The sequence below is a fragment of the Eretmochelys imbricata genome, chromosome 6 (genome assembly GCF_965152235.1).
Source record: "Eretmochelys imbricata isolate rEreImb1 chromosome 6, rEreImb1.hap1, whole genome shotgun sequence".
Taxonomy (NCBI): Eukaryota; Metazoa; Chordata; order Testudines; family Cheloniidae; genus Eretmochelys; species Eretmochelys imbricata.
This window is the reverse complement of record NC_135577.1, coordinates 19420091-19437293: the sequence shown is the minus strand read 5'-3', so window position 1 is coordinate 19437293 and position 17203 is coordinate 19420091. Positions and strand designations below refer to the sequence as shown.

The window sequence follows — 17203 nt, the reverse complement described above, 5'->3', positions numbered from 1 at the left end:
GCTTGGCAAGGAATCTCTCCGGGGTGCTGCATTTACCAGCCCATTCCCTCCCCCCTCAAGCGTGACCAGGCCCAGGAAGCAGCGCCCTGAGCCTGAGCTGCTGTCTGGCTCACCCCCAGGAACCGCAGCGTCTCACTGTGCTCGAGAAGGGCTGAGCTGTGGGACACGAGCCCTTTGGACGTGGATGGAAGAGAAGGGGACAGAGGTGGGTTTGTAGCTCATCTCCCACACTGCCCCCGGGGGCGCGCTGAGGACGCCCCTCCCAGCCGGATTCATGAGGAGATGCCCGTTGAGAGGATCTGGGCTCCAGCCAGGGGTAGGACAGCTCCCAGCTGCTGGGCAGCTAGGCACAGTGAGCCTGGATCAGCCGCTCCGCCCGGCTCTGCCTCGGGCCCACCTCACCAACGGCTTCAGGAGCTGCCCGGGTTGTCGCATCCCACCTGTGTGCTGACTGCAGATCTGGGGCCGGGGGATTTCCTGACTGGAGAGCTTGGGGCCCATAGGGCACAGCACCCGCCTCTGAAGGTTACGGGGCAGCGAGCCACGAGGCACCGGCACCATACTAACCCCCTCACTCACTCCTCCCCTTCTGAGTGCGACAGGGCACGGGGCCGGCGAGCTGCAAGGCCCTGCTCACAGATCCGCCCCTCGCCTGCCCCCAGACCTCCCCAAAGCAGTATGTTCGTCCAACGAGCCACCGCGGAGGCACGTCCTCCAGTACCCAGCGAGGTTCCCGTCTCCCTAGGGAGCCCTGCACGGACAGTACATGCCCTGTGCGTTTGCCTCCCGGCCCCGCTACGGAACAGGGAGCTCTGCCTCTCCTGGCCACACCAAAGAGGGGTGCATGGAAGCTCGCTGCGACTCATGCTGCCCCCAAGGGGTGCCGCAGTGGTACAGGCAAGCAAGTGTGCCACCCTGTGAACCTGGGCACCTCCCCAGCGTTGCTTACCAGGGCTGGCCCCGGGGAGCCTGGCCCAGGAGGGAAACCTGGCTGCCAGGCTGATAAGCACCTTCTCCACCTCCTCTCCAGGGGATGGATCCTGTGTCGGTTCCCAGGGCAGCTGGACTGGGGCCGTTGCCTCCTCCCCTCCCGCCCCAACACTGCAGCTGAGCGGTAGGGTTTGCTCCAGGCCTTGTTTTACTGCCCCGCTCCCTGAGGGGCTGGGGGCAGCGTGAGGGGTTGGTTGGCTCCCTCCCTCTGACAGGATCCCTGACCCTCAGTGCTAATGAGTTAATAAACTGGTTTCTCACTAAGAAATTAGAAGCCTTAAGAAAAATCACAATCTCCCCCCCACCCCCCCCTCCCAAAGTAACTGCGGTTTGTTTAGAGAGCTCTGGAGAAATCCCCAGCTCCGAGGGCCTCTCGCTCCAGCGTGGCGTCTAGAGGCCCTGCCAGCGGCCTGGAGACGACTCCCACGACTGCGTGGGCTCCAGGGGGCAGAGCCGAGGCAGCTGGCTTCGCTGAACAGCCTCCTCCCGCCCCGGGGTGCAGAGGAGCCCTGGGCGTGGCTGGCAGCAGGGCCCAGGCCCTAGTCCTTGGGCGCCTTCTTGCTGCGGGCGTTCCACATGCCGCGTTTGGAGTGGTAGTAATGGTAAAAGTTCCTGAGACGCAAGCGGTCCACCTCCAGCCCGCTCTGCAGCACCCTGCGCAGGGAGAGGGAGACAAAGCTCAGGACAGAGGTGAAGAGGGCACAGCCACAGCAAAGCCTCTGGGGGTTTTTCCCCCCGTTCCTCAAAGGCGCGTGAAACCTGATTCCCTGAGAGAGGAAGAGGCTTTCATTCAGCGTCACAAGCGCACGGCCTTGGGGCTGTGCTTGCTAACACCCATTGAGCTCAAACACCTCAGGAACATGTCGGAGGAAAGCTCTCTTTGGTACAGTCAGCGCTCCCCACTCAGTACAATGTCCATCTCCGAGACTCCAAGGAGTCCTCTGACAAAGCCAGGGACGCCCCAACTTGGCCTTTCCGAAGTCTCCAGATGCTGTGCCCTCCCCACCGCCGTCGGGGTAATTTATATGTCAGCGCGGAGGGAAAAAAGGGGAGAGCACAAATCTATTTCCCCCCCTTTTAAAGGAAAAATGTACTGGAAATGTTTCAAGCAGATTTGTTCCACACAAGTCCCGTCTCTCCTGCTAGTGCGCCGGCTGCTCCTGGCTGCCCACGCCAAGCTCTATACCGAGAAACACCCTGCAGCCCCCCTCCATTGTGGGGTACCACGAAAAAGCCCCTCAGACTCATAGGGCCTCAGAGGGGTTAATCCCCCCGCCCCCTCAGCATCTTCTCTCCCAGGTCCCTGAATCAGCCACGTGTGTCTGGAGGGCATTAGGCCAGTCTCCATGCCCAGCCAGCACGCAGCTCCCCCTGGCAGGGAAGAGGCGCTGGGCGGGAGGCCCCACCAGCCGTACCTGTCCAGCAGCTCCCAGTCCTCCCCGCCCCAGCGGTCTCGGAACTCCTCCGTGTTCATGCCCCCGACGCGGTCAAAGTCCGACTTGTAGATCCCAAAGAGGCCGAACCCATTCACCTCCCAGTAGCCTGAGGAAGGAGGGAAGAGAGGTGACTCGCTAGGTCTCAGGCGGGAAGGGGGCTCCCTGCAAGAGGGGAGGGGAGGCCAAGGAGCGGGGCTGCTCCAAAGCCCAGCCAGGCGGTAGCACCGAGATTCCTCCGGGCTCTGCCATCCTTTGAAGCCACGCTGCCCTCTGCTGGAAACCAACAGCGGCACGCAAGCACGGAGAGGCCTCTGATCCCGGTCCCATAGAGGGAACCGGTCTCCCTGAAGGTGGGGCTGCAGTCCCATCCTTGCACACGAGCTCCTGAGTTCGCGGGTCCTGGCACTCGGCTAACTGCTCACTGCGGGGCTGCTGCACCTTCCTCTGAAGCAGCAGGTGCTGGGCCCTGTCAGAGGCAGGATGCTGATGTGGGTGGGCCGCGGGTCGGATCCAGCCTGGCACTGCTACATGCATGCAACCCCCGTGGAAGGAGAAAGGCTAAGCTGGCCATGCACTAAACACCCAGCCGGCTCTCTTCCAGAGCGGGCACTCGCCTGAGAGTGCAGCCGCCGAGATCCAGAGGGATCCAGTTTAAAGGAGCTGTCTCACACTCAGCCAAACGTACGGCATGGGACCAAACCAGCCCCCCAGCTCCCAGCCAGCATGCAGGGGCAGGCGTGCTGCGGGGACAGAGGAGGGAGAGCACTGCTCCAGCTAGCTCCCCAGGGGAGGCTCCGGAGGAAACCACTGCCAATCAGACCCTGAGCAGCTGACCGGGCAGCTAACCATGTGGGAAGGAGGCAGGTAGACCTCAAGCAGCTGGGATTTTTACTGGTGATGAGCCCTGCCCCCCAAGCAACTCCCTGGGAGCGTAGCGGCAAAACAGGCTGAGGAAGCCTGCGTGCGGGCAGGGCCGCTGTGTGGCTCCAGCCTGCTGACCAGCTGACCCGCTGCTCCCTACGTTGGGGTCCAGTGCCAGGCTCCCTGCACACACAGGCTGCCTGCCATCCTGCAGGCTTCTCAGTCCCCCACCCACCCACCCTGCAGTCCGGTCAAGGCAGCTTCTCATCTGCCACAGCGCTGCTTCCATCCCTCTCCCCGCTCGTCCCCCCCTGTGCTCCCCGAACTCAGCCCCAACCCCTCTCTGGACTGTCCCCGTTGCCTCCTTTGCTCACTCCACGTCTCCCACCAAGGTGCCCCCTTTGCTCAGAACAGCCCCCCTCCAACAACAAACGCCCAGCCCCTCTGTCTCCCCCAGGATCGCCGCTAAGAACACCTCCGATCGGAGAGTCTCTGTGCACCAATGACCACGCCCGGTGCCAGGGCTGGGCTGGGTTGTGCATTTAGGCCAGGAATTTCAGAAGGGGCTAGTAACTTGGGATGCCCGATGGGAGACACTTTAAAGAGGCTCGATTTGCAGACAGTCTGAAGTCAAACAGAGGCTCATGACTCCGAGCTCTTTGGGACCGAGATTCATTTTTCTGTTCCGAGAGAGGCTTCAACCTCCGTATAAAACCACAGCGCTGCGGCCCCCAGTCAGCACGGGGCTGACGCGCGGGCCTAACTAAACACATGAATAGTGCCACTGATGTCAGTAAGCACTTGGGTGCTTAAAGCTCCTGCACTGGGGGCTTGCTGAAGCGGAGCCTAAATAAATAATACCAGCATCGGAACGTGCTAGCACGCTAGAACTATGCCCTGAAAGCCAGCAAGAGGCATGGTTATGATCCCCAAAGCAAATCACCACACCCCGGTGGGCCTCAGTTTCCCCATCTGTCAAACGATAGCTGATCCCTTCCTCTGGAGAGCACGGTGAGATCTAAGGGGATCCAGTGCTAGATAAGAGACAAAGATTATTAGTCCTTGTGGCAGAGTTCTGGCAGAGCACTCTGGTCACTGTTTAATCAGTTAGGCTCCTGGGGACAGCCTGAGCGAGAAGAGGAGTTGCTGATTACCAGATCAGATTGGGACCGGGCAGCTAACCATCTAATTAGCCCATTAACAAGGAGAGTGGATAAAAGAGCCCAGGACGGCAGAGCAGGGCAAGGCAAGCTGGGTCTGATAAAGGGAGCTCTCTGTGTGGGTAGACCTCTTCCCACCCCCAGCCCTGGGAAAACTGGCTCTGTACACAGTACGGCTGCGTGAAGATGTAGAAGGTGGTGAGGGGAGGCTCTGTAAATAAACGACATGATGGTCTCTCCGAAAGGAAGGTCTCTGAGCCGACTGTGTGAGAGCAAAGATGATGGGGGTGGAGGGTGCCCCGTCACAGTGCTGCTCAGCTTCTGTGTGCCTCTCTTAACACAATGTGCTGGATTAAGCTACACACTGGACAAGGGGAAAAGCAACAGCAAATCCTACTGGTGAAAACTGTATCTGAACAAACCAGCAGCCTCCCCCCTCCACATTCATTGGGCGACTGCACAATCCAGTGCTGGGGAGGTCGGAGTCAGTTAAAGAGGCAGGGCTGGGCGGATTTACAGCAGGAGTCAGGACTCTGGGTTCAATTCCTGCCTCGCTGTAAGGCCTTGAGCAGATCACTCCCCGTAACTGGAAAGGGGGACACTACACTTTCCCTGCAGGGGCTGCGTGAGTCTTAGTTAAGGCTCCAGGAGTAGTCCGCCACCCTCCCTTAAGAAGCACCCAGCATTATTATTCCAGCTCACCCCCCGGCCCCCAGCCTTGGGGCATAGCAGTAATCGCAGAGGGGAAGGACGTGCAGGTTTAAGGAGGAGCAGGGAAGATGCTGAGTTTCTAACACCAGCGTAGCCCAGCTCCTTAAAGCACCCGGCCAGGACTGGAACAGACTTTAGGTAGCAGCAGGCTGCTCAGATAACAGGTTTCAGCAGCACCGGGCTGAGTGGCTGCGTCAGGAGCCTTGCCACGCTCCCTGCACCGCTAGCTGCCTCAGTCCATTAGCAGCTCCCTTCCTGGGGCTCTGGCTCCCTGCATTCGAAAGCCCAGTGCGTTTCCCGCTGCGAGAGCACCTGTGTGCGGGGGCGTTACCGTTGGGGTCCCGCGGAGAGCTCCCGCAGCCCAGCCTCATGACGATGGGCGCGTAGGCCAGCTTGCCCTCCACGCAGTGCTTGCGGATGCTGTCCAGGATGTTGAGGGGGAAGTGGATGTGCAGGTCGCACAGGAACACGATGCTGCGCCCGTCCTGAGGGAACCAAGAGCAGAGAGAGGCCGTGACCAGGGGGCACAGCCCACGGCAAGCCCCTGGGGGCAGGACGGGACAAGGCCAGCGGCTCTGGAGAGCCAGAGCCCTCCCGCCGTCTCTCACCTCGATGGAGTCCACCCCAGCCTGCAGCCCTGCCGAGCGCTCGAAGTTCCCCGTGCGCTTCAAGTACTGGTACCTGAGAACAACGTGGACAGTCAGCGGCAGCAGGGAGAGGGGAGCCAAGCTGTGGGCTTTGTTGGGACAGAGCTCAGTGGGCACTGCTGGGCTGAGCGACCGCAGGGAGTCTCCAGGCGGGGAATCGTCTGGAGGGTACCAGGGGCCACTGAGCCGAGGGAACCCAGCTGAGCTCCAGGAAGCCTTTCGCAGGCTGACACAGTGTGACTCTCTGTCCCCCTCTAGCCGGTAGCCCCCGGTTGAGCGTCCATTACAGCCTTGCGGTTCTTTAGCTCAGGCAGCAAAGGCTCTTGCTTCTAGATTGAAAGGTCTCGGGTTAACCCCCCCCCATGTCATCCCCCACCTGGGGGTGCTGTGTTACACTCATGGTCAGGTGGGCTCACGCCCCCCGACCACTGCTGGGGACACTCGCGTAGCAGCGGCTTTCCAAAGAGGGAGAGCACAGGGAGCGCTGGCTGCCCAGAGATGGGCTGGGGGTGTGGGGAGCCAGGCAGGGCATCCACGGGGTTCTGTGCACAGACTATTAGCAGCTACACGGCTTTCTTCCTCCACCCAGCGCGAAGGCCCCGCTTGCCCGCTGAGCCAGCTGGCTTTGGGGACAGCAGCTAGCCCCTTTGCAGCCTGCCTGGCTCCGAGATCACCTGCAGCATCCGCTGCGCACTGATGCAGTATCAGTCTGCAGGGCAGATCCCCCCTTAATCAACCAGACCCTCAATACCCAGAAAGGTTCAGGGGTGTCCCCTCCCACATCCGTTGGGTAATCACGGTCATGGCTCATCTCAGTGCCAGTCAGCAGGGGGCACACTCCACCTATGGGATGCTGTCTCCAGAAAAAAAACCCGATTGCTGTGCCAGGTCTGTGGATGGCAATGCGTCCTGTGGGTGCAAGATGCTGGGGGCTAAAGGCACAGGAGAAGGGAGGGCAGTGGGGTTGGAGACATGCACGACACTATAGATGAGTACAGCCGCAAGCAGCCAGCCTGCAGACTCACTGGGGCAGGGATGGTGTCTATCCGCCTGTTTGGATGGCACCTCGAATCCTAGAATCTCAGGGTTGGAAGGGACCTCAGGAGGTCATCTAGCCCAACCCCCTGCTCAAAGCAGGGCCAATCCCCAATTTTTGCCCCAGATCCCGCTACAGCCCCCTCAAGGATTGAATTCACAACCCTGGGTTTAGCAGGCCAATGCTCAAACCACTGAGCTATCCCTGCCCCCCCCCGACACAATGTGACCCTGATCTTCAGGGGGGCCTCTGGTCACCCCTGTGACACAAACAACAGCAGCAGCGAGAGTGTGTGTGTGTGTGTGTGTGAGCAGCAGTCTCACTGCCATGGCCAGGGATGCTAGAGACCAGACCCAGTTGGCTGGGTGGAACGAGGAGGCTCATTGCGAGGAGGGCACTCAGCGATAGCCCCCCCCGGAGCAGGCGTGCTGCTGGAACAGCTTTGCTGCACCACGGGGTGCGGTTCCACACAGCGTCTGGGCCTCGGGCTTCCACAAGCGCCAGGGAAACCAGGAACAAAGCTGCTGCTCTGTGCTCAGCTCCTCGGGCCGTGCAAGGACTCCGGGAGGGAGGAGAGACGTCACCTCCGTGCTGCCTGGGACTCCCTTGCCCAGCTGCTGGAGGGCTTTGCTGTGCGTGTCTGCCACAGATGAGGCCAGGAGTGGTGGGGGGCACTTGGGCCCAGGCTCCCGTTCCTGTGGGGCTGGGGATGCGGCAAGGAGAAGGTGCTGGGCTTGGCACTGGTGGGGAGGGACAGCGGCAAGGAAGGGCTCTGGGGCTCCCCGCTCCGTTACCGAGGCAGCCGGGCTTCCCGCAGCGCCTTCTCCACATCCATATCCTCACTCTCAAAGTCCACCAGGATGACATTGAAGTTGGTGTCCTTGGTGTCCCAGTAGAGGCCGGCCATGTCCGCGATGAACTGCTGAACCCAGCGTGCCTGGTTCTTCACTGCCACACAAGCAGACACCCCCTGGGTCAGCCCTTCCTCAGGGATCCACGCCCCGCCCCGGGGCTGAGAGCCAGACCCCCCCCGCAGGGATCTACTCCCCATCCCCTGGGGTGAGAGCCAGACCCCCAGCCACTCCCCAGGGATCCACTCCCCGTCCCCATGGTGAAGAGCTAGACCCCCAGCCACCCTCCAGGGATTGACTCCCTGCCCCCAGGGCCAAGAGCCAGACTCCCCAGCCGCACCTCAGGGATCCACTCCCCATTCCCAGGGCCAAGTGCCACCCCCCCCCACACACACACCATTCCACACCAAGTACCAGGTGGATTTAACTGGGTTGCTTGGGGGCTGGGTTTTTGTCCCCCCGAGTGGTGTCGTTATATTGACCTAATTTCCTAGCAGAGACCAGGCCTGAGTCTCTGCTGCTGGGGAGCCCTGGAGGAGCAGATGTGGCCTGTGTGCACAAGGGGACCAGGCCTCCCGGATGATCCCATGAGCTGCCACAGCCCGTGCGCCCCACGCAGCCAACCGCCACCCACTGGGGCCTGGGCTTTGGGCCCATCTAATGCTCTGAATGACCCCAGAGGTCCTGGTGCAGGTGGGAGCTTGGGAGGACCTTTGGTCCCTGGGAGGAGGGTGCGGATAACACCCCTTTCCCTCACCTGGCACCACGAAGTGCACCATGACGTCCTGCCTCCAGCTGAGCCGCAGGGGTTGGCACAGGATGGGCTTCCCGTAGAGCAGGCTCCAGGGGCTGGGCTGGGGCTCTGTGGCCAGGGGCGCGGGCCCCTCGGGGTTGGCCTTGGTGCTGTCGTCCGGCCTGCCCTGGTGCAGCAGGACGTAGACGTACTCCGAGAGCCGCACGGTCCTCTGGCCCCGCTCCAGCAGCTCCAGCTCCAGCAGGTACCGGTTCCCCCGCGCTGTGTCTCGCCGCTTCTCCACGTTGACTATGCGCAGCAGGGTGTAGATCCTGGAGGGAGGGCAGCGCCGATGCTCTCACCTTCCCAGGCGAGGCCCAGGCCCCCACCCCACACCAGGGACCCCTCCACCGCCTGGCTAGCTGAAGGACAATGGGCAGCCCCGCTCCCACCCTTCCAGGTGTCATCCAGGCCAGGAGAGCACCCCCTCCTCCCAGAGGGGAGGCCCTGTGGTGTGGGAGAGCAGGGTGGGGAAGCTCCTGGCTGCGTGCCCCCTCATCCCAGGAGGTGCAGGGCTGAGGACCTGTTGGGGGAGTGGCGTGCGTGTAGTCAAGGCTGGATGACCAGGGAGACCACCCTGCTCTCTTGCCTGCCCAGGGTGGGGCAAGACTGGGCAGAGCTTAGCCCCACTGGTCCCCCTGGCCCTGGTGGCAGCCCTGGGCCTAGCTCCATGTGGCATGCCCTGCAGAAGCGCAGTACCCCCCCCCCCCCCGACCCCGATTTCTCTCCCTACCCCCCATTCTTCTCGTTGAGTTTCTCCATGTACTGGGCCACCACGTCCACCACCTCGCTCTCGCTCAGCTGCAGGTTGCCCGAGACGTTACAGCGCAGGTCATTCCAGTCGGAGCGCAGGAGCTCAAAGTCCACCGAGCTGACGCTGAACGTCCTCTGCCAGTTGATGGAGTCCTCCAGCCAGCTCGGCTGCAGCTCCGAGTTCTCGTAGCTATAGTCCGACAGCTCCTCCTCCTCCTCCTCCTGGGCCTTGCCCGGGACCTCCTGCTGCAACGCAGTCACCTCCGACATCCTCAGGAAGGACGTCACCCGCACCCCGGCTGACAGGGCCGCCTCCGAGGAGTTGTAATCCAGGGCAGCCGCTGCCGCAGTCCTGACTGGGGTGGTGGTGGGGACCTCCAGGGCCTCCTTGCCGAACAGCCCCTCAGCTGGTGGCGGCTGTACGCTGGGCCGTGTCCTCCGCTCGCTCACAGCCTTGGGGTCCTCTTGCCTGTACAGCTGCTCCCACTTCCTGCTGCTGGCCCTGGGGCTCTTCCTCTTGGAGGGATACGTCTCCCTGGAGCTGTTGCCCGGGAGCCAGGGCACCCTGTGGCCAGGGACGGTGCGGAGCTTGGTGGAGGGGGCGGAGCGCCTCTGGGGGGCCCTCGAGTTCAGGTGCACCCTCCTGAGTGGCTTAGGGTAGAGGAAGACACTGGGGAAGGTGGCCTCCTGCACTGTGGTCTTGCGCTTGCCAGGCTGCAGCCGGGTCACATACACCTTCTCATGGGGCTTCTTGGCCTCCTTCTTAGCCTTCTTCTCCCCCACGGGCACCAGGAGCCTGCTTGGGCCCTGTGGCTTCGCTTTGCCCCCAAAGATGGGCACGGAGAGGTGGGGTTGGCGCTTTAGGACACTGCCCCTCCTTGACGGTGCCAGCAGCCCCAGCTCGTCTTCCTCCCCGGCGTTCGCCTGTTCCGGCTCCTTGAGCACCCAGCTGAGGGAGCGCCCCTGTACCAGGGCCTGCTCTCGTAAAGGGGGAGTGTTCTCATAGTCCTGGGAATCCCTGGCTGTGGCCGCGGAGCTGCGGCTGGCCCGGTTGCGTACATCCTGGGTTTGCGGCTCCCCTGGTGCAGCACCCTCATCATGAACTGGCTGTTGGTGGTGGCGGAAAGCATAGTAGTCTACGTCGCCCCCGTAATCCCTTGCAGCGAGAGGGATCTCTTTGCCTTTGGTCCCAGTGCCCTGGGGTGGGCTCGGCCCCCTGGGGCTCTTCTCCTTGGCGTCGGGAGGCGGGTCTGTGGGCTCAGGACTGTCTGCTCCTTCCTCCTCCTCTTCCAGGAAATCTGCAAAGCAAACACACCTTGGGTAGGCCAGAAAAACACATGAGATCCCTGCAGTGTAATAACCCCCAGCAGTGGTTCACAGCCAGAGCATTTCAGGCCAAAAGGGACCAACAGGCCCTCTAGTCTGAGCCAATGCGCATTGCAGGCCATCAAACCCCACCCAGCTAGCAAAGCAGACAAATTATTACTGCATCCTAAAACGTGGAGCCCGTGCAGGGAGGCACTGATCCTGGCAGCCAGTGTCCAACAGCCAGGTTGCTGTGGGGGCTCTGCGAGAACATGATCGGGGGGGGAGGGGGTGGCTGCCTAGCTACCCGCACAGGTGGGACTGTGTTCTCACGTTCCACCAAACCCTGCAGTCCCTGGGCTTCAGTTGGCTGACAAAGGAGCTCAGGATCCAGCCCCTTCTTGGGACGGCAAGGAAGGACAGTCCAGTGGCTGCGGCGCTATCCTTGAACTTGGGAGGCCCGCGTGCAATTCCCTGCTCCAGCACAGACTCCCTGCGTGACCGTGGGCACGTTACTTAGCCTCCGTTCCCCGACAAGAGCACTGCCCCGCTGCACAGAGATGAAAACATTACAGAATGGGAAGCACTTTGAGATCTCCCGCTGAATAGGGCTAGAGAAGAGCAAGGTGTTATTCATTTGTTAGCATTACTCAGGTATGTTTTATTGGCCAGAGAAGTGACCCTGAGATGTCCAAATCAGCCAGGAATATGGGATTGGACCCTTGATTGGTCTGCTTACAGTAAGTTCACTGGGGCAGCGACTGTCTCACTAGGTGTACGGACAGCACCCAGCACACCCTGAACATAGGTGGGGCCTCCCCTAAGACAAGTAATAAATCATAACAACAACTAATACTGTGTCCATTTGTCAGCGGTATCAATCTCTGGTTCTTGGATTGACTGGCAGCAACTCTGATGTGTCGGCTCCGTTCCCTTGTTTCAACCCCATCACCAAGGGAGAGAGTCTTGATTTCGCTACTGGACTAAATAACTGCAATGGTGTTTCAGTCTTTCCAGCAGAGGATCTGAAAGATGTTTCCACAAGCTAATGAACTAGCCCTCGCACCCCCCCATGGGCACATGTGAAAGGTTAGATGGGGAGGGCTCTGAGTTACTACAGGGAATTCTTTCCCAGGTGTCTGGCTGGTGGGTCTCACTCACATGCTCTGGGTCTAACTGATCACCATATTTGGGGTCAGGAAGGAATTTTCCCTCAGGTCAGATTGGCATGGGGAGCAGGGTTTAACCTTCCTCTGCAGCCTGGGGCATGGGTCACTTGCTGGTTTGAACTAGAGTAAATGGTGGATTGTCAGTAATTGAAAGCTTTAAATCAAGATTTGAGGACTTCTGGATCTCAGCCAGAGGCTAGGGGCTATTGCAGGAGTGGGTGGGTGAGGTTCTGTGGCCTGCGATCTGCAGGAGATCAGACTCGATGATCAGGTCCCTTCTGGCCTTAAAGTTGACGAGTCTGTTAGCGACGTGCTATAAATGGGGAGTGCGAGGTGTACAGTTGCCTCAGGGGTCCATTTGTGCCAAGCTGGACAGACAAACAAAGGCATCAAACAGCAACAGAGCCAAAGCAGAACAAAGCAAAGGATAAAATGATGCAATTCATAGGTGTTGATTTACACCAGCAATTGCATGGTTAAGACAAGCACGCTGGACCGAATTCAGCCCTGGCGGAAGACCCACTACAGGCTACACAGCATGTGCTTACATGACAGCTTGATTTGCCTTGCCATTCCCAGCTTTGATAACACAATGCTACTACCACCCCCCAAGGTTTTTATGATGCTCATTTACGATTTGTATGATGGTAGCAGCTAGACACTGCAGTTGAGATCAGGGACTCACTGTGCTGGGCACTGTTCAGCTCTACAATAGAGACATTTGAGGCAAGGACTGTCTACACAGCAAAAAACCCCAGCAGCGACTCTCAGAGCCTGGGTCTACAGCCTTGGGCTTGCAGGGCCCCCGTGTGGTGCTACGAACAGCTGTGTAGATATCCCGGCTCGGGCTCTGAAACCCATCCCTCTCTCCGGGCGTCAGAGCCTGGGCTCCAGTCCAACCCTGAACATCTACACTGCTATTTTTAGCGTTGCAGCAGTAAAGTCTGTAGAGTCGGGCTTGGAGACTCGTTGCCATGTGAACACACCCAAAGAGTTTACATTTTATACCACTTGGTATATCCCGAAAACGCTCTACAGACATGTACAAATTAGCCCTTACAACCCCCCCTGGGGATACGGATTATTATCTCCATTTTACGGTGGGCAAACTGAGCCTGAAAGATGCAATGACTGGCCCAAGAGCAGACAGCAAACGCGCGGCAGAAGTCGGATGACATCCTCCCTCCCATCCAACCCTGTGCCCATTTCTCAGACTGTCCTGCCTTCGTTCAGAACAGGAGCAGTTCCTCCTTGGGGAGAGCTCCTGGTCGATTGCTGCTCAGGAGGTAGATGAGTGGGAGGGCCCTGGCACCCCTGGGTATATAAATCCTACCCCCGGCACAGCCCACAGAAAGTTGGGCAGGAGGATTCATGCTGCTCCCAGCCACAGAATTCTTCGGTGAACTCACTTGGAGAAGCTGCAGATCAAAGGGGCAGCGAAGCTCTGAGTTACTCTGATTAACACCCTGCACTCACAAAGGGACTTGGAGGGGAAGGAAATGACCGACGCTGTTTTAAGGCAATTAAGTCTCAGCAGAAATCAGCTTTGGCCTGGTGCTGATTTTCCCTTCCGGATGCCGAGGACGCATGTGTGGGTGAGACGAGGGAGAGCTCTTGGGAACACACAGCACAGCTCAGGAGGGGTCGTGCGCGTTCGTGGGTGGAGATCAGCGTGGCGCTGCCAGTGCAACCTCCCCCACAATGAGATGGGGACCCAATACCGGCCCAGCCAGGCTGCCGAGACCGAGTGAAAGGCCCTTGGTGCAGCCAAGGGGAGGAGACCCAGAGGCATGTGCAGGAAACCCTCTTTTCCAGCTGCACTGATTGATTCCAGTGGGCTGATGGAAACAGTTCTACACAGGGGTTCACCACCAGCTCAAGGAGCATGCTGGGAAAGTCAGCCACAACGTGATCATGCTCAGAGGTGCAGGTCCGAGCGCCCCGAGGGGGCAGGGAGGGGGAATGCTCCCAGGGGTGTGTTGAAGGTGCAGGTCTGAGCGCCCCGAGGGGGCAGGAATCCTGCCAGGTGTGTGTTGGGGGCGCAGGTCCGAGCGCCCTGGGGACGCAGGTCCGAGCGCCCTGAGGGGGCATGGTGAGGGAATTGTGCCGGGGTGTGTTGGGGACACAGGTCCAAGCGCCTGGAGAGAGCAGGGTGAGGGAATCCTGCCAGGGGCGTGTTGGGGGCACAGGTCCGAGCGCCCCGAGGCAGCAGGGAGGGGGAATCCTGCCACGGGTGAGTTGGGGACGCAGGTCCGAGCGCCCTGGGGACGCAGGTCCGAGCGCCCTGAGGGGGCATGGTGAGGGAATTGTGCCGGGGTGTGTTGGGGGCACAGGTCCAAGCGCCTGGAGAGAGCAGGGTGAGGGAATCTTACCAGGGACATGTTGGGGGCACACGTCCGAGCGCCCCGAGGGGGCAAGGAGGCGGAATGCTCCCAGGGGTGTGTTGAGGGTGCAGGTCTGAGTGCAGGAATCCTGCCAGGCGTGTGTTGGGGGCGCAGGTCCGAGCACCCCGAGGCAGCAGGGAAGGGGAATCCTGCCACGGGTGAGTTGGGGACGCAGGTCCGAGCGCCCTGAGGGGGCATGGTGAGGGAATTGTGCCGGGGTGTGTTGGGGGTGAAGGTCCAAGCGCCTGAAGAGAGCAGGGTGAGGGAATCCTGCCAGGGTCGTGTTGGGGGCACAGGTCCAAGCACCCCGAGGTGGCAGGGAGCAGGAATCCTGGCCCTAGTGTACAGGGTGAGCAGCACTTGGAGGCTGGCAAGGCGAAGCCGTGAATCCGAGAGGATTCAGTGGCGCGGCAATCAATAAATGGGAACACAGATTCAGTCACCAGTGTCCAGAATTGCTGGGAAAGAGGCAGGAAGCCTCCATTCCCACACGGCCTTGCCCCAGGGACACTGACTGTCTAAGTGGGCTCACGCCTTCCTTTCAGTGTTGTGATCCTCCCAAGTCCTGCCTGACTTAGCAACTTCCTCCCCACCACCCGTCTGGTGCCCAATTCAGCAACCAGGGCTCCAGCGCCGAAGCACAGAGCCTGGGCGCGCCAGGCCGTGAAGCACCATCCCTGCTAGCGGGCGGCAGGACAGACTAGCACGGCGCACCGGAGCAAGCGGCGTTGGCTGGGCGTGCGAGGGCTGCTTACTGTCCGAGTTCAGGAAGAGAAAGGCTCTCCGGCGAGGATCCTCCTCTTCCTCATCCATCTTCATATACTTGTAGAAGCCAAACCTGGGGGGCGGGGAAAGAAGCAAAGGACAACGTTGCTGAGACGTGTGCACACAGCTGCACTGATACCGGCCCAGCCTCTGGCAAACCAAACCAAACCAGGGCACCTCTTTAGCTCCATATCGTCTCACCCGGCAGGACCAGAGATGAGATCCCCAGACTCGTTTTACTTTGGGGCTCGGGGGCGAGGCCTGATCTGCCCACCCACCGCTGCGAGCCCAGAGCGATGGGCTGCTCAGACACTGGGTGGCCCCCACATTTTTCCTCTCAATCTCTCGCTGTGAATAGGTTGGTAGAGGAAACATGCTTCCCTGCTCCTGGCGAGGCACCCTGCGGGGATGCAGGGGAGGGAGGGGCAGAGCTGATGAAAAGTGGGCATCTGCCCCTGGTCTGGCATTTCCTGAGCTGGCTCATGGGGCGGGAAGGCTTCTGGCTGGAAAGGAGCCTGGCACGGGATGCAGAGCCTGAGGAATGGGCTTGGTGGGTACAGTCTGGTTCCCTAGGAATCAGGGTCCATGTCTCAACCACCCTGTGGGAAGGCCCAGGCCGCCTCAGCACCCTGGCTGAGCCCCTGGCAGAGCAGGGCCAAGGCTCAGTGTCTGGTTCCTCCCTGCCAGCACCTGGGCTGGGGACAGAGATTCTCTGGGGCTGTCCCTGCCCTGGCACTAAGAAGCCCTATGCCCAGGGGCTCTCTCTGTCCTTAGCAGCAGTGCCAGCAGAGGGCCCCCACTGAACCTCCCTGCCCACCCCCCCCACTCACTTCTCCAGGTAGAGAGGGGACTCTCTGTAGAAGCACTTGTTCTCCGTCTCCATGTGGGTGAGGCGGGTGAAGTCGTTGGGGTACACGAACGAGAGGTAGACCTGGGGAGCCAAGCAGAGGAGTCACCAAGAGTGTTTGCACTCCAAGGGCCTGGCGAGGTACGCGCACGACCAGCGTCCCCCGGGGGTGGCAGGAGAGAGGGGGTCCAGGCGTGGGCACGCCTGGTGAGGGCTCTGAGGATGCGAGGTTGTTGGCGCAAGCTTCTTGGACTGTGGTGTCTCCTGGCAGAGAAGCCTGATGCTCATCAGCCCACGGCCCGAGCTGCCTCTATGGCATCTGCCAGGCCAGCGCTCAGCCGGCTCCATTGAGGGGTCCTAGAGCCAGCTTGGGGCAGGGGAGGGGACTGGAAGGAGAGGGCCCATTTCAGGGTTGGTGTCACGACTCGCCGGCACTGCAGCCGCCTGTGCCAGACAGGAACAGGGCCTGGATGGGCACTGCCTCAGAGGAGCAGCAGGCATGTGGAGCCAGCTGGTGCGTGCATTGGGAGGACTGGCAGGGGCCTGGCACCTCTGGAACAGGTGAGAGATGGGGGACTTCATGGGCAGGGCTGGAGGGCCGTAAAGGGATCTTTACAAAGGGACCCTATTGGACGGTGCCTCCCCTGTGTGTCAGAGAGCCCCACCCCTCTGCCAGCCTATCTCATTTCAGTCCCCAGAAGCGCCGACAGATTCGACAGAGAGAGAGCAAAGACCCCTTTTCTACCAGCCTCCTTGGCAGCAGAGCGAGCCCATCAGCTGCTGCGTGGGTGAGGAGAAGGCGGCCAGGCTGCAAGGGGCGCCAGGGGTCGCGTCACAGCCGGTCGGTGGGCGAGCCGAGGGAGGGGTGCTCCCCACGGAGCGCTCTGCTGGCGCAGGGAGCCTCCCACACCGCAGCAGAGTTACTGGGAGCCCGTAGTGACTGCAGAGCCGGCAGGATACAGAACAGGGGCCCTCGTGGCATGGCTGCTCCACGCACACCCGACCCCCCCGTGCTGCAGCTCTGCCAACCTGTGCTTGGCCACGGCTGCCTTAGTCAGGGCTGAGTGGTGGAGGCCGGAGGAGCTGTGCCCATGGGCCTGGTCCAGAGCCCCAGAACCAATGGGAGGTTTTCCACTGCCTCGGGCAGGCCCTGCAGCCCGTCCTGGGGGCACAGACACATGGGTCTCCCGGTGACCCCCACAGGGCGAGGGGCGGGAAGGGGAGCGGAGACATGGCTGAGCTGGACACTTACGAATTGCAGGCCCTGGTAGCGGGCGATAGGGAAGTCCTTCACCACGTAGGTGGGGCTGTAGGCGCAGGGCACCAGCACGTTCTCCACGCGGGATGCCTCGATCTGGGGAGCTGGGCAAGAGGAAGTCAGGGCTTCGTCTGTGTTGCGTGGGGGGCCCTCAGCCACACCCATATGCAGAGAAAACCCACATGGCCCTCTAGAGTCCAGCCCAACCTGGACGACTGACCTCGCCCACACTGTTCC

At 60.9% G+C, this 17203-nt stretch overlaps 1 protein-coding gene across 1 annotated transcript in view; it reads right to left on the bottom strand.

Moving 5' to 3' along the window:
* Positions 1 to 1529: 1529 nt before the first annotated feature.
* The window catches only part of B4GALNT4 (beta-1,4-N-acetyl-galactosaminyltransferase 4), a 125511-nt gene continuing 109837 nt past the window's right edge, over positions 1530 to 17203 (bottom strand). The window contains exons 11-20 of the mRNA XM_077819861.1: positions 16961 to 17070; positions 15692 to 15792; positions 14852 to 14934; positions 9219 to 10536; positions 8450 to 8757; positions 7636 to 7789; positions 5767 to 5839; positions 5490 to 5643; positions 2406 to 2532; positions 1530 to 1644 (exon numbers count right to left, since the gene is read on the bottom strand). Coding sequence (XP_077675987.1) covers positions 1530 to 1644; positions 2406 to 2532; positions 5490 to 5643; positions 5767 to 5839; positions 7636 to 7789; positions 8450 to 8757; positions 9219 to 10536; positions 14852 to 14934; positions 15692 to 15792; positions 16961 to 17070 — 2543 coding nt within the window. The remainder of the gene's footprint in view (positions 1645 to 2405; positions 2533 to 5489; positions 5644 to 5766; positions 5840 to 7635; positions 7790 to 8449; positions 8758 to 9218; positions 10537 to 14851; positions 14935 to 15691; positions 15793 to 16960; positions 17071 to 17203) is intronic.